Here is a 16,878-nt window from a genome sequence, read left to right as displayed (position 1 = left end):
TGGGTGCGTGAATAAGCAAAACTTTCGCTACTGGGCTGAACGTGTGCCATATCACAATTTGGCGTGGTAGGCCCTTACTTTTTTGAGGAGGAAGGAGTGACAGTGACTGTGAATTCCACACGTTATGTTTCAATGTTGCAAAATTTTCTGCAACCAAGAATGGACGAGATTGTTGAAGAACATGGACTGGGGGACTTGTGGTTCCAACAGGATGGAGCTACTGCTCACACAGCTCGAATTTCACTTGATGTTTTGAGAGAAATGTTTCCGGGACGCCTCGTCTCTTTGAGGGGTGATGTCCGGTGGCCTGCGCGGTCACCAGATTTCAGCATTTGTGATTACTTTCTTTGGGGATATCTGAAGGAAAAGGTTTTCAAAAGCCGCCCTCACACCCTACCAGAGTTAAAAGAGCGGATTGTTGACGAAGTGAATGCCATACCCCGCGATATGTGTGCAAGAGCTGCTCGGAACTTCATGGATCGTCTACAACAATGTATTGATGCTGACGGCTGCCATCTTGAGGACATTATTTTCAAAACTAAATGAATGTAAAATGGTATATTGTACTAATTTAGAAAACAAATACATTTTTCTCTATATATCCAGATTAACTTTTTATTGCTCCTTAAAACTGCTTAGTTGGTTCTGCCGCACCCTGTACTTCTACATTACATATTTGTTTCATTTGTTTATTTGAGTCCACTCTATGCACAGAGAGGCTAATCGGAACTAGACCTGCACTGTAACGTGTGATCCTACTTTATTTGTATTAGCAATGATTACAGAAGGAAAGAGATACAGTGCTGTGCAAAAGTTCAACATCATGTTTATCCGTGATAATGTTTTTCTAACATCCTATATTCAAGTGAAAATTTTATATGTTTGGCAGCAAGGTAGGTACATCTGTATCAACAGGTGGTAAACCTGACTATTTACAAGATTATTAAAAAAAATTGTTCGATTTTTCAACCTGGCAAAGGAATGACACTTTTATTCTTATCACCGTAATGCATGAATGCTTTGAAGAGCAATCACCAAACTAGTCACCGGTATCAACCCACTCTAGTACTTGATTTCAAAGCCCTTAGCATCAATCACAGCCTTTCACCCACATGGTATAGTCGATCACTGAAGGAAGGTTCCTTCTCCATTCTTTCTTCAGCTCGAGAGGCTGCTTGGCATCTAAAGATCGTTCATCTGTGGATTTCTACAGTGCGCCAAGGTACAAGAAGACATTGTTAAGATGTCCACATCCAGGCAGCCATGTGTGATGGATTCTCTGTATGATCGGAGCATTCTGTGTGCTACCCATGCTTATCTCCCTCGATCTTCCAAGGACATTACTTGAGAAATAACAGTGCTAGGAGTAAACTCACCATTCGTGGACACTGTGAAGAAGCAGCTGAGGACGGGGTGACTGTTCACATATCAGGCTGTGAAGAATTCATTCATCTCCCTCAAGAAGAAAAAGGCCAGACTGAAGTGGGTGAAGGAACAACTGACATGGACACGGACCAAGTGAAACAACATGCTGTTGACCAATGAGATCAAGTACCTTCTCTTTGAAACAGATGGTAGGGAGTTGGGACAATGTCCCAAAGCCAAAAGCATTATTGACCCCAAAGAACCAACTGTCCACCATCGAGTATGGCGGTGGGATTGTGATTGTGTGAGGGTGCTTCTCTACAATTGGGATGGGTCCCCTCCACCATATCGAAGGCAACATGGACCGGTATATGTATAGAGACATTCTACAAATGTTATGTACCCATTTGCTCTTCATCACCTCGGACACGGCTTCATCCTGCAGGAGGATGAGGACCCGATAAACTGATCGGAGGTCACGCAGGAGTGGATTGACCACCATGACATGACTCGTACCAAGTGACCAAGCTGGAGTCGGGACTTGAATCCCATAAAACACATGTGGGATGCAGCAACTTTTCAAGCACAATACAGCCACGAATGCTCAGGAGAAGTTCATCCACCTGAAGGAAGAATGAGGCAAGACCCCTCAGTCGGTGATCAACACATGGATGAACTCATGTCATGCAAGTGCCAGGCTGTGATTGATACTAAGGGCTTTCAGACCAAGTACTAGAGTTGGTTGATACTGGTGACTAGTTTGGTGATTACTCCTCAAAGCATTCATGCATTGCGGTGATAAGAATAAAAGCGTAATTTTTTTGCCAGGTTCAAAAAATCGAATAAAGTTATTAATCTTGTAAATAGTCCAAACTTTTCTATCACCTGTTGATATGGATGAACCTATCTTGCTCCCCAGCATATACAAATTTCACTTAAGGAAATTTGAAAAAGTTGTAGGCAAAAAACTTGATGCTGATAAATTTTGCATGGCACTGTAAGCTTGAGAATTCATTTCCTCAGTTGAAACTGTCACAAACATGGGAAATACTTGGCCTAGAATGATCTTACTTTGTGTGCATCAGTTAAAGCTATTATTCATGACCCCCTCCATGTAGGACTGCCTTGACGGGGCAAGGGGGCTTAGTAGGGAGGCCATTTTCATCTCATCATTTCACCCATTCTTCACATGCATATCTCACGTTTTCACCATTCCATCATGTCATTCATCTCCATATATTTGACCTCCCTATAACTAAGGTAGGGAGGCCATTTTCATCTCATCATTTTACTCATTCTTCACATTCATATCTCACGTTTTCACCATTCCATCACGTCATTCATCTCCATATCTTTGACCTCCCTATAACTAAGGGTCCTGCTAGAGGAGACAACCTCGATAAAAAAACCCTATCCCAAGGTGTGAGTTGCACGTGCCGATGGGACAGTGTTGGCTGCAGGGGTAGCTGCAGTCGCGAACGTGGCCTCGGGGATTTCGGTTTGGTCCTCGAGTAGCCTCCATTTTTGGGGGTAGGCCTTCCTCGGCATAGAGGGCATGTTGAGGCGACAATTTATGGACCCTCCTATAACTCTCTAGCCTTCTTAAACCCGAAGGTTCATGGCTGCAGCAACACAGGCCTTCCATCTGTCCCTATCTTCAGCAAGATCTATATACTCTTTTCCATCCCTACCGATTTCCCTTAGGTCCATCTCGACGTTGTCCCTCCATCTTCGTCTTGGCCTTCCTACAGGTCTCTTACCATCAGGTTTCCCAACAAGAATCCTGTAAACTCCTCTTTCCTCTCCCATTCGTGCCACATGGCCTGCCCACCTAAGTCTTCTTGATTTAATTATTCTAATAATATCTGGACATGAATACAAATTATGTAGTTCTAAATTATGTAACCTTCTCCACTCACCTGTCTCCTCATCCCTTTTAGGTCCAAATATTTTCCTAAGGATCCTATTTTCAAATACTCTCAATTTATGTTCCTCTTTCAATGTAAGGGACCAAGTTTCACACCCATATAATACTACAGGCAAAATTACGGTTTTGTATATTTTAACTTTTAGTTTCTTAGATATTAAACGAGAAGACAAAAGTTTATGAAGAGAGAAGTAACATGCATTTCCTGAATTAAGCCTACTTTTTATTTCCTCTTTAATATAATTTTCATTTGTTAATATTACTCCTAAGTATTTGAATTTGGAAACTGGTTCAAACGAGTTGTTATCAATAATTAAATATGGACATATAAAATTATTTTGTATATGGGTACAAAAAACAACTCAAATGGGGGGAAACCTCCAAAACGAGTACGGCCTTCGAGCCCGCTTCAATTGTTGGAAAATACAAGTAAAATGCCACGTTATCTTGTGATTAGTATTGTGCAGAAGACCAAGAGTAATGATGAATCTGCAACAACCAAGAAACATGGAGCTGCTACATTAAAGGACTTGTCACCGTTTCAGATAAAGAAACAGCTAGACTACACCGCTGGTTCAGACGTACCAGAAATAAAAAAGCTGAGAAACGGGAGTCTAGTTATCCAGACCAGCACAGATCGCCAGACCAACAACCTTTTAAAGTTAAGATGTTTGGGCAACTTCCCTGTTAATGTTGAACCCCATCGTCAACTTAACAGTAGTAAAGGTGTGACTCGCCACTGGGATCTGCTAAATGCTGAGGAGGAAGAGATCCTTGAAGCACTCTCAGACCAACATGTCACCGCAATGCAGCGAATAAAGATGCGAAAATCCGGAGAACTTCTACCAACTGCTTCAATTATACTGACCTTTCAAATGACCACTCTCCCAGATAGGGTACGGGCTGGATATTTGAGACTAAAAGTCCAGCCGTACATCCCTAACCCGATGCGATGTTTCAAATGCTAGCACTTTGGGCACACTCAACCTTCCTGCAAGGCCACTACAGCCCTTTGTGGTAAGTGTAGTCTGCCTGATCATGGGACCAAACCTTGTTCTTCTGGTCCCAAATGCATTAATTGCCAAGGCGAGCACCCAGTCTGTATCGTGACTGCCCCTCTTTACAACAAGAGAAGAAAATCAGAGAGTTGGTCATCACAGAGAAAATCTCCGCTGGTGAAGCAAAACAACGTCTCCGCGAAAGTATATGCACCACTTTACCTGTGCCATTCGCTACAGTTGCTGCAGCTGCTCTTACCCGTCGCAGTGTAGGGGTACAAACCAGCGACGTGTCAACTCAAACAACAATGATTCCCGTAGTAGCTCGCCCTGCTTCGAGGAAACCAAGAACCACTCCTCGCTCCACAGAGAAAAAGTTCAAGCAGGTGCATACCAAAGAATATTTTCTGAAGTCTACTAGCTCTCCTGTCAGGGCAGCATCGACCACCCTGAGACTTAAAGCGCAGCTGAAAGCTGCCCGGCCGTCGCTCAAAGCACCCACCCCCACTCCTCCTTCTTCATTCCCTTCGCCCTCTGTGTCCTTACCCGAGGACATGATACAGTACGAAGCTGCGGATGAAGAATTTATCAAGGTGACAGGGCCTAGAAATAGAGTACGCCTCAAAAGGTAACTATCATACCTACAGCTATGGCTTATTGTCTCCAATGGAACCTTAACGGTTTCCGTACGCATCTCGAGGAACTGCAAATCTTAATATCTGAATTTGACCCTGCCATCATATGTCTCCAAGAGACACATTTTCGTCCAAATGAATCAGTGAGTCTCAACGGATACACGCTTTACCGCACCGACAAGCTTCCTGAGGGTCGTCGTGCACATGGTGGTGTTGCAATCGGTGTTCGAGATAACATCCACTCAACGCCAATCTTTCTCACCACCCCCCTCCAAGCTGTCGCCGTGCGGGTCCATCTAACACAGCCAATATCTGTGTGCTGTGTCTACATCACAAGGGAGGAGCGATTCTCTCTTGAGGACCTCCTTTCTATATTCAAACAACTTCCGTCTCCTGTAGTTCCTTTGGGCGATTTTAATTCTTACCATCGCTTGTGGTGCTCCGTTCGCACAGAGCCCCGGGGTCAAATTGTAGATCAATTCCGTGGGGCGTCATGTTTAACGTTGCTGAACGATGGGACTCCCACATATTTCAGTCCTTCCTCAGGCAAACACTCTGCACTGGACTTCCTTCTGCAGTCCCAGCCTTGCTCCTACCACATCTTGGAGCCTTCACCCTGATCTCTGTGGGAGTGTTCACTTCCCACTCTTTCTTACTTTCGAACATCTTCAGCACTCACGTGAACAACACCCCCACTGGCATCTCAGTCGGGCTGACTGGGGTGCCTTCGAGCGTGCAGTGGACCTTGAAGTCGATCTTGCGTTGACTTTGCCAGCCATCGACGCCTTATATATCTTTGTGTCACGAGTGCATGATGCTGCACGCACCTCCATTCCAAATCCCAATGGACCTGCGAGGCAATGCCCAGTCCCCTGGTGGACTGCGGAGATCAGTTTAACCATCAAGGACCGCAATCATGCCCTAGATCGATTCAATAGGAACCACACTGCCGCAAACCTTGAGCAGTTCCGCATTAAGCGTGCCCGTGCCCGTCGGCTCATTCGAGCCAGTAAGAAGGCGTGCTGGGTCCAATACGTGTCTTCTCTGAATAAGCAGGCTTCGTCGAAAGCCATTTGGACCAAAGTACGTCGCATCCAGGGGGTGCATCTACTCCTCTGAGCACTCTGGAGCATGATGGGATGTTGTACACCGATTCCGGAGACATAGCTAATATCTTGGCCATGCAGTTTTCTGATGCGTCTAGCTCTGAAAATTATGAACCACGTTTCCGCCGTGAGAAGGACCATCAGGAACGACGCCCTTTAGTTTTTCGAAGTCATAACACAGAGCCATACAACTCTCCATTCACCAAACGGGAGTTCGATCAGGCGCTTCGAGATTCTAAGAATACAGCTCCTGGAGTGAACAAGATCCACTATGAGATGCTTCGTCATCTGCCCATTGGAGCAAGAAATTTCCTTTTGGCGGTATTCAACAGGCTTTGGTTGGAAGACTCTTTCCCCACTTCCTGAATGTGGTTTTCGCTCCAACCATTCCACACTGGACCATCTGGTTCAGCTGGAAACACATATTCAGGACGTATTCCTCAACAAGGAACATTTAGTTGCAGTTTTCTTTGACCTCCAAAAAGCTTATGACACAATGTGGCACTTTTGCATCATAAAGCAGCTCCATTCTTGGGGCGTCCGTGGCCATATGGTGTTCTTTATTGCAGACCCTGGATTTGCTGTATTCCCGGGATCCGGTAGCGCAACGCATACTCAGACGGCTTGTGTCCTTATCTGCCAGTGCCGATGTACACTTCTGTTGGGTCCCTAGCCACGTGGGCATTCAGGGGAACGAAGCAGCTGATGCTGCCGCCAAGTCTGCTGATGCAGACGGCGATGTTCTTGTCCACGTTTTGCCAGCTAGCGACCTGCAGAACGTGTTCTGTTGTCACCTTCTTGACACTTGGGTGGCCGAGTGGGATACGGAAACGGGGAACAAGCTTCATGCTATTAAGCCCACCACAGGTGCTTGGCATTCCTCGTCCCGTCCCTCTCGGCGAGAAGAAGTCATTCTTACCCGCATGCATCTAGGACACAGCTGTCTAACGCATGGTCACTTGCTGCAAGGGCTGGACCCTCCGTTGTGTCGTGTTTGTAATGTCGTTTTAAGCATTCGTCACATTCTCGTTGAATGTGTCGATCTTGCTTACCTCCGGCAGACCTTACCGGCTGTTTGTCATCCCTCTTGGGTGATGACAGCAGTATTTTATCAAATGTTTTTAGTTTTTTACGAAGACTCTTCCACCGTCTGTAAGGAGGTTTCTAGTTTGTTTGTTCTGACTTTTTAATGTGTTGTGTTTGTCTCGTGCAGGTCTTTTTACAACCTTGCACTTTTATTTTTTTCCCAAGGGGCTATTTACACCCCTTTTTAAGATTTGAGACAGAATTTTAGGTAAGGGGCTATTTCCCCGTATACATAGAAGGTGCAAAATGGCCTTTAGTGCCGACCCACCCAAACAATTTTTAAATCAATCAATCAATATTATTCATGAGCATAACTTCTGGCCTAACTTTTTTTTATTATTGATTGATTTGGTGTTTTAAGTCCATGTTATGCACAGTAAGGCTAATCGGGACTGGACCTACAGGTTAAAGTGGGATCCAAACCACTATGTGCCTCCACCGGGTATCGAACCGGGGACTCCTTGATTACAAGGTGACGCTGGCCTTACTTTGGTGAGGTAGAATTGATAAGTTTTATATCTCATAAAAATAGTGTCAACGACAATTTTCCTACATAAGTACCCCATTTGCTAAGTGATAGAAATTACTTTGCTTAAGTAATGCTCATCTCAACATACCATTTTAATTCAACACTAAAAAGCATTATTTATTGGAAAATTAACAAGCGCAATAGAAATTTTAAAAACACAATAAAGTTTGACTTGTGTAAGAGACACAATTTATAAGCTTGAATCTGAAGTTTGTCCAAAATACAAGTTATTGTATGTTTAATTAAGGCAAGCATGACAGATACCACATTATGATGTACAAGTGTGATTGAAGCTTCTAGTCCAAATGAAGTTGCAGTCTTTAGTCTCTTCGAGATATCAGTACATAAAACAATCAGGTGGTAAAATCTTTCTTGTCCAATAGTGCTGCCTCTACAAGTCCTGATTCTTCGGAGACAATAAAGGAGCACTAAAAACTTGCTGAATTCACAGGGACTGTCAAGAATTTTTCGAAGATTATTATTTAAATTCGAAAATCAGTAAAATAACCTTCCACAAAGAAAAAAATTGGGTTAAATCATCAGTGTGGCTAATTGCACTCATTCAAGACAACATCCCTGAAGCACTTGAGGGCAGGTTGTATTTTATTTTTTCTTATAATAAATAATTACTGATAAATTACAATTTGCACAGTTGGACTGAAATGCAACACACATTATGTCATTTCAAGGCATGCACAAGCACAGATTAAAGGGGGATAAGAGGGGTCTCATGGGCGAAAGCCTTAGAAGGGCATTACTTTATTTTTCAGATGTTGGTAAATAATTTGAAATGATGGAATGAATGAAAGCAAATGACAAACTAAGACACTTTGCAACACACATGACCAGGTAGCAGTTAGGAACAATATGAGGCAATTGCCATGGAAGCTGAGGCGTGAAAGATGGGGGGGAGTTGAGAGATGGCATTGCTGGGGGAAGTTAAAAATACTTTGTTGAAGGACTAACCTTACTCGGCCTTTTGGTTAAGATCAAAGTGTAAAATGCCTGTAGCGTGGTTATTATAATAAACGTCTGGCTCCAAAAATGGATTCAAGTTGTCTGGAAATGACCTACCTCCCCCAAAAGACCTTGGGAATGGTGTAGGGAGAAACTGCCCAAGGCTTTTTTTTCTTTTTAAGGTATTGGTAAATAATTCACACAGATGGAATAAAATCTAATTAACACTGAAGCATTTTACAGCACATATGCAAAAACAGTGACAGCCCCTTGGAGCAGGAAGGAAAACACCAATCAACCAACCTGTCCCCTTACCATCCCCTCCAGCGAACAGTAAAACTACATAAATAAATGCTCTTTAAGGCCAACGGACATTTTTGTATATTATTTAGAGCTATACTAACTGTAACTAGCTCCAAGAAACATTCCTCACACCTCAGCCTCCTGACTTTTGTTTCCTTTCCACATCATAGTTCTGGGGCAGCAGGGGGCCTGTACCACAGGTAGGGGTATAGCCAGAATTTTATTTCGCATGGGGAACCCCCGACTAAAAAATATATGTTTTTGGAAAATTTATTAAGTAAGTGCTGAAACAATGTCTATCAATGTATCTGTCACAATACACACTATACTAACTATTAATACAATTCCACACATCCCTAATTTCAACTGTAATTTTCAAACATTTAAAATTATGCTCCTTACAAAGGTATGCGCTTTGGCTTTTTTTTTAAATATATTCAACACTTCCTCTGGTGTAATGCATGCACAGTTCTCATTGTTAGGTACCTTTTCCTCCTCAACTTTCATCAATATAGGATGGAGATCAATCTCTCCGAGTGGTGAAAGAATGAGCTACAAGAGTCCGTAAAGCATTTGGTCAAAAATTGTCTGTTGCACTGAACAAGATTTTGCATCAAATTAGTTGGTTTCTCCGCTATGATGTTTCGCCAATTGTTGGTTTCATTCAGATGGAAATTGTCATGATCTGCACTGTATGTGAAACAGACATTTGGGCAAGTGTCTTAAATGCATCCATCAATATTTCTAAATAACTCGGCAAAATTTTAGGAAAGATCCAGGATGGGTGAGTCAATGTGCACCGAACCGTTTCATATTGAAGAATAATTTATGCAGTTAGAATGAAAAATAGCAAACATTTTGACATTTACAACATGCATGGCGAGGTTGCAGCTAAATGGGCATAGCTTGCGCCATGGGCACTGAGAGATATGGGAGGGGGCAAAAAATCGGGATACTGAAAATAACTTTAGACAAGGAATAGGGATTGTTGAGGACAAGAAATATATTTCTTTTTCTTAGTTTGGGAGCTACAGCACAGAAGCATCTGCCCTTCTGAGAGTAAGTTGTTAATCTGCCACTATTTTACAGGTGGCACAAACCCCTCTCTTTTATATAACACCTGAAAATTTTGGGGGCTAGTACTCCCCTTTCCTCTACCAAGTTACGCCTATGCTTTTATCTTGTAACCAAGAAATCAATGATTCAATTTCCAGTATAGACATATTTAAGTGTCTAGTAAATCTAATCCTGATACATTTGATTGTCTTTGATTTTTGTTATTTAGCTTTACTTTTCTGACACTTTATGCTAATCCCAATAAGAATGAACAATGATATGATGAAATTGATGAAGACACTCACAAAGAATACCAATGCCCAGGGTGAGATTTATGTGCTAACCACTCTACCACAGAGGTTGCCTAATATATTTTTGGTAGACTTTGTTCTATTCTTTTGACACGTGGAAAAGGACTGCTCAAACATTTTTCATTATTGTAGTATAATATTTAGTCATCCCTTTTGAGAAGGGCACATGCCCCATGCTCCTCCCACTAAATTGGCCACTGTCCGTACCAAATAGAATAAAATTAGCAACTTTACATTAGAATTGAAGCAAAAAAGATCCCCATGTTAAGGTGGGTCATCCTAGTATACCATGTGAATATTGATATCAATCTCACAAATATTTCAGAAGTACAAATAAAAATGTGATATGTTTATGTCAAAAGTAACAGTTACTTCCAAGGAATGTATATGTATTCTTAATTAGGGAATTGTTTATATCTATGAAATGTTTATACAATAACAATAAAAATAAATATTCCACATAATTCTATATATAGCCAAGTTAATTAGATTCATTATTCTCTAATATACTAATTTTCATGAGAAATAATGAAACGAACCTTTGTTCCAGATCGCAAATCTTTTCTTGACACATCATCACCTCCAGAAGTCTCAGTGTAGAAGACTGCTCTACGAATCCCAGTTTTCTGGAAATAGTCTTCGTGGTTATAAATGAACAATGGACTCGCTACTCTCACTTTTGTTACTGGAAATAGATTTAAATTTTATATACTGTTTGAACAAGATATATCAATTATTGTGTTACATGCAAGTGTACGGGAACATAAATATTATGTGAGAAAAATTGCAGTTTAATAATCATGAGCATATTGGTGCATAAATGTTCAGCTGGATTGAATAACTGAAAGTTTGTATGTGTTTTGAAAGATTAATTAAAAATTCCGTGACAAGGAATTTTTTTTTTGCTTAGTTATATAAATCATGCAATAAACATATTATTAGCCTTGTGTTAGACATGTCATTTTCTATAACATGCATATGTGCATGGGGTACATCCATCCTCCACACTTTAATGTGTGAAATAAATCATGAATTATACTGTGCATGCATGCTGAACATTCTTTGTCTTTGTCCTAAGATTAGCTATAATTTTCTGCTACACTTTCGAAATGATGTCATACTATGAAGTTAATATAGGTCACATGCATGGGAGACAGTGATCCCCCATTTGCCTAAATTCACAAGAACCTAAGCAGTGTCATGTTCACTTTCAGTCACTTCATCGCTTCGTCACTTTCGTGTTCACTTTGTCACTAACACATACCTATGTGTCCTCTTCTTCCTCACTAACCCACTTCCGTATAACATCTGAATCTTCTGTGTGCTCTGTCTTTCTCGCTTTGATATTTTTCTTCTGATGTATTTTGTCTACCAAGTATGCAACTGACGTTACCTCCTGTGTGGCTTAGAAGTACAACAGAACAACACAGCTGAGCTTACAACAAAGATAAAGAAAGAATGTTCAGCTACACAAAAAAACACCCATATGCAGTATAGTTCACAGTGTTGCAATCTCACAATCAATATGGATGTAGACGCTGGTACCCCATGTATCTAATAGAGGGTTAACTGTATAATAACTGTAAGAAGACATTGTAAATAGCTATATGGTAAATAAAATATCACAGTAGTTGTACTTCTAGTTCACAGTGTTGCAATTTCGCAATTAATATTGATGGAGACGCTAGTACCCCATGCACCTAATAAAGGGTTTACTGCATAATACATCTACAAGGCACACAACTGGAAGACAAATTCACAAAGTTTTATTGAAAAAAAACATACTGTGTGCACAATTTATGTACAGCTACACAGATTTTAATTTAATTACATGGAGTACATCTAGATTGTAATAATTTCCTGCCTATATTCTTCACCATCTTCATTGTTACAGTGTTCGGTATATGTGCACATGCAGTGGGTGATCTCAGGTGGAAAACGTTCACCCTACATGCAGTGGCTCTGACATTCTTCCAGTATGTAATAAATGAATATCTGGGGGGGGGGGGGTAAAAGTGACCGGCAGCATGGTGCTGAATATATAATCTCTACAAATAGCTGAGATTGTGAATGCATGGAGCTCTATCTCCACCTTCTTGTATTTCTTTGGCAAACAACAATTGTTTTGGCATATGGAAAGGAACGAAAAGGCAGCTCGACATATTTGCCAAAGAAATACAAGATGAAAAAAGAGGGATATTGTTGGGAAGAAGACAAGATAAGCTACCTAGATATATTGATGAAAGGGAAGAGAGGACAAGAAATTGAAACCGCTTGGCATCAGAGGAAGTGTGCAGCAGGTTCATTCTGCCACAAATGAAGTGATGTAAGTGAGGTGACAAAAATAAATTTTATAAAGGATATGGAGGACAAAATCAAGAAAATATGCACGAAAGAATGTGAAAAGGAAGGCAAAATAAATAGCGTATGGGAACAGCTGGAAAAGGAATGGCTACGAGAAGGAGGATAGACTGCATAAACAGAAGGAGGAAAAGTGGCAGGGGAGATGAGGAAGAGAAAAAAAAGAGGAAGAGAAAGAAAAAGAGAGGAGGTTTGGAATAAGGAGTATGGGAAAGACCACAGAAAAGATATGCAAAGTGCTTAGGAAAGCAGGTATTAAAACTTACAGGAAGGGAGGGAGAAGCATCTTAAGATTAGCGAAGAATGCAAACAAGGAAAACAGAGAAGAGGAAGAGAAAGGGATTATCTACGAAGTGAAATGTAAAGAATGTCAGAGTGTGTACATAGGAGAAACGAAAAAGAGGCTGAAAGACACGTTGAAACAACATAGGGATGATGTACGACTTAAGAGAGAGAGAAATGCTGTATTTAAACACACAAGAGAAACAGAACATGACATAGAGTGGGATGAGACTAAGCAAATAGGAATAGAGAAGAGAATACTAGTGAGAAAATGGAAGGAGGCCAAGGAAATAGAGAAAGATGGTGAAGAAGACACAATGAACTGGAATGGGGTACTAAAGATGAACAAAGAATGGAAGAAGGTGTTAGAAAGAGTGGAAAGGACAAGAGAGAAAGAGGAGGGAAGAAGGAAGAAGAATGAAGAAAGAAAGGAAAACAGGAAAAAGAGCGTGAGATAAAGAGTCCAACCACCTTCCAGATGAAAGAAAATGTTTAGCTAAATCGCCTGTCAGGTGAAAGTACAGTTGACAAGGGAAGGGCACCTGCTGGAATGTTCCAGGAAAACAACTTTCTAAAAGTCTTGTGTCTGGAGGGGAGTAAATTTTGTGTATATATATTTCGTCCTGCTTGTACCTTGTTTCATTTGTACTTGGAGCAGAGTCTGAAGAAGACCTTGCTAGAAGGTAGAAACGTTATGTTTAGTTTATGTTTTATAATAAAATAAATTTCTGCCTTGGTCAACATATTGAGGTTTCATATCATGGAAACAAGGCTTAATGGTGTTATAATTAATTTGTGTATTTGTTTTCAATATTTTTTCCTTTTTTTTTTTTGAGTGTGTAGACGAGGCTTTGTTCTCACTTTTGCATTTGTTCTTTTTGTGTCTTCTTGTTTCTTTCTTCCTTCATTTTTTGTTTGTTTGTTTGTTATTTGTACAAACATTTAGTATGTAGAATGCATTTAGTATGTATATGTATGTATCCATTGTTGTTAAGTGGTAGAACAGCTGCAGGCTGAACCTTGCCCTTTAATAAAGGAAAAATTGAAATTGAAATTGAAATTGAAATTGAAACTAGCACAGAACATCAGGGCCTCAGGTTAAGATCCACAATTTTGTCATTTCTTCATTAACTTGTTTCAGTTTCTCTGTGTACTAAAAGCAACTTCTAATTAAAAAATATTAAAGCTTCCTCTTACCTCCTGGATAGAGAAGTGGTGTTAAATCTAAATAGGCAACAAAATGAAGGTAGTGGTTAGCTGGCTCTTTTTCCTTTTCTTTGTCTTTCTCCTTGTCTTTCTCCTTCTCCTTCTCCTTGTCTTTGTCCTTTTCCTTCCCTTTATCTTTTCCTTTGCTTGCCGATTTTGGTGATTCAACAACCTGTCCTGAGGATGTCATCATTAACTCCACAGGCCAGCAGTTGAACCTGAAGTAGAGAGAAAATGATTTTTATTCATGGAGTGAAAATGAATAATCAATAATCATAATATTCATTTGGTCGTTTTCTTTGACTTGCTTAACCAGGAGTACTTGAGCAAAGCCTGTTTCTCATATCCTTCCAGTGTTGCAGTGTTGCAACAAAGGCATTTTATACTCATTTCTAATGTAACTTCTTAAAAATGACCTCCCCTTGATAGTTTCATAACTTTTAACGAAGACAGGGTCAAAAGGCAAATGTTTCCAGAACAAAACACTGCATGAAAGTGTTCAATGTATTAAATATTTTAGCTACATCATTTGTAATGTACAAAAAATAAATTGAACTGTAAATGAAGCATTGAAACTTTGATAATGAAATTTCCAGTGATTTGTTTCTTGATGTTTCATGGTGGCATAGGTAGTGACTTTGGAGGAACAAGGTACCCTCTCCCAGTATATTTCAGTGGGGCATAGCACATTACTGCATCTCCAATACGAACTCTGAAGGGCCATTTTAATATGAAATTCATAGACGAATTTGTTAATATATATATATATATACACTGGTCAAAACAATTAGGGGAGCAAGCAAGAAATCCCAAAACCAAAGTTGGAAAGTCAAAAGTAGCAATGTATGTTGATGAAGTGAGTGTGTCCTCAACCAGTACAATTCATCTGTGATGAATCATCAGCATGAAGAGCTCTCTAGTGACACCATAAGGCACGTGGCAGAATTTGTGATATGAGGAGCAATCACGAGGTCACTTGGGAACACCGGTTGTTTGGTGTTGGCAGACCGTAAGTGCAGGTGGGATTCAGTTGAGTAGTGTTGAATAGGAACGATGGCAGAACAACACGATTTAGGGGAATCTAGCGCATGGAGAGCCATTGGGAGGATGGAAGCAGGGCAAACACAACGTGAGGTGGCTGCAGCCCTTGGTGTGTCACACAGTGTCATTTCCAGGTTGTGGACACGATTTCAACAGACAGGTACAGTACGAAAGAGGCCTGGGCAAGGTCGCCCACGGTCAACAACAGTTAGGGAAGACCGGTACTTAGCATTGTCGGCTCGCAGGAATAGGCAGCAAACTGCAACTGACTTGCAACGCGGCCTTGTTTTGGCAACAGGACAAAGAGTCTCGAGCCAAACTGTAGGAAATCACCTGCAGGAAAAGGGTCTTTATGTAAGAAGACCAATGGTGTGTGTCCCTCTGAATGCCCAACACCGTAGGGGCCGCAGACAGTGGGTGGAACATCGTGAGTGGGGACATGGAGAGTGGAGTTCATTTCTCTTCTCGGATGAGTCGCGTTTCAGTCTCCAGTCAGATAATCGACGCATTCTCATCTGGAGGGAACGTGGTACTCGCAATTATCCCGCACATTTGCGCGAAGTGTCTCAGTATGGTGGCGGTGGCTTAATGGTATGGGCAGGGATCAGTGTTGGTCAACGTACCCCCCCCCCCCCCCGGAATGGTACTTTGACAGCCTTACGGTACCGGGATGAGATCCTCAGGCCTCATGTTGTCCCAATAGCTGCAGATATCGGTGATCGTTTCATTTTTGTGGACGATAATGCCCAACCTCACCGAGCACGTCTGGTTGACGCCATGCTACGGGATGAGGGTATCGAACGAATGGTATGGCCAGCATCCTCCCCAGACTTGCATCCCATTGAACATGTGTGGGACACAATTGGAAGACACATTGCTGCTTGGCCAGCGCCGCCTACAACGCTGCAACAGTTGGAAATGGCCCTTCTGGACGAATGGGTGAATATCCCGCAGGCTGTCGTTGATAACCTTATTGGTTCCATGCAAAACAGATGTGCAGCTGTCATAGCAGTTCATGGCGATCACACGCCTTATTAGAGGTATAGATCTGTTGCGTATCTGTCCATTTCTGTTGTCTTATCACCGTGCTGTTCTCCTGATTTTGTGCAGTACCTTGCAGAAATCACCCCTAGAACTCTGTTGTGCTAATGACTCAATAGACATGTATTGTACTGGTTGAGGACACACTCACCTAATCAAAATACATTGCTACTTTTGACTTACCAACTTTGGTTTTGGGAATTCTTGCTTGCTCCCCTAATTTTTTTGACCAGTGTGTGTATATATATATATATATATATATATATATATATATATTAAAAAAATTCAATCTTTTGAAATGAGGTTCTGCTTACTGTATGGCTAGTACTTGTATATGTACAAGTGGTCTGAATGTCTTGTCATTCTCATAAGTTTACATGAAGTTATATATTGTCATTTATTTCAGATGACCTACACAAGCTCCTACAGGGTGGAAGAGCAGCAATGGCAAATATATACGTCCGTGAACATCAATAATTTGCTGCACCTCCTATACCATAATACTGTAATTTTTCATGTACTTGATCATGAGAGACAAGGTCGAATAGAATGCTTTTGATAAGCATAAACAAGAGATCGACACAATGTTCTCTGATGCCCAATATCTTGTTCTATACAGTGGCGGCTCATGGTGAACCAAAGTGGAGGGGCGATTGCTCACAAATTTGCTCTAT

At 41.2% G+C, this 16,878-nt stretch overlaps 1 protein-coding gene across 1 annotated transcript in view; it reads right to left on the bottom strand.

Moving 5' to 3' along the window:
* Positions 1-16,878, bottom strand: part of LOC145988126 (cilia- and flagella-associated protein 70-like) — a 210,283-nt gene that overhangs the window by 75,475 nt on the left and 117,930 nt on the right. The window contains exons 8-9 of the mRNA XM_083122956.1: positions 14,114-14,340; positions 10,813-10,958 (exon numbers count right to left, since the gene is read on the bottom strand). Of these exons, the coding sequence (XP_082979082.1) occupies positions 10,813-10,958; positions 14,114-14,340 (373 nt within the window). The remainder of the gene's footprint in view (positions 1-10,812; positions 10,959-14,113; positions 14,341-16,878) is intronic.

This window comes from Lepisma saccharinum, chromosome 5 (genome assembly GCF_977018435.1).
Source record: "Lepisma saccharinum chromosome 5, izLepSacc3.1, whole genome shotgun sequence".
Taxonomy (NCBI): Eukaryota; Metazoa; Arthropoda; class Insecta; order Zygentoma; family Lepismatidae; genus Lepisma; species Lepisma saccharinum.
The sequence above is the reverse complement of the archived record's forward strand: the minus strand, read 5'-3'. Positions and strand labels throughout refer to the sequence as shown.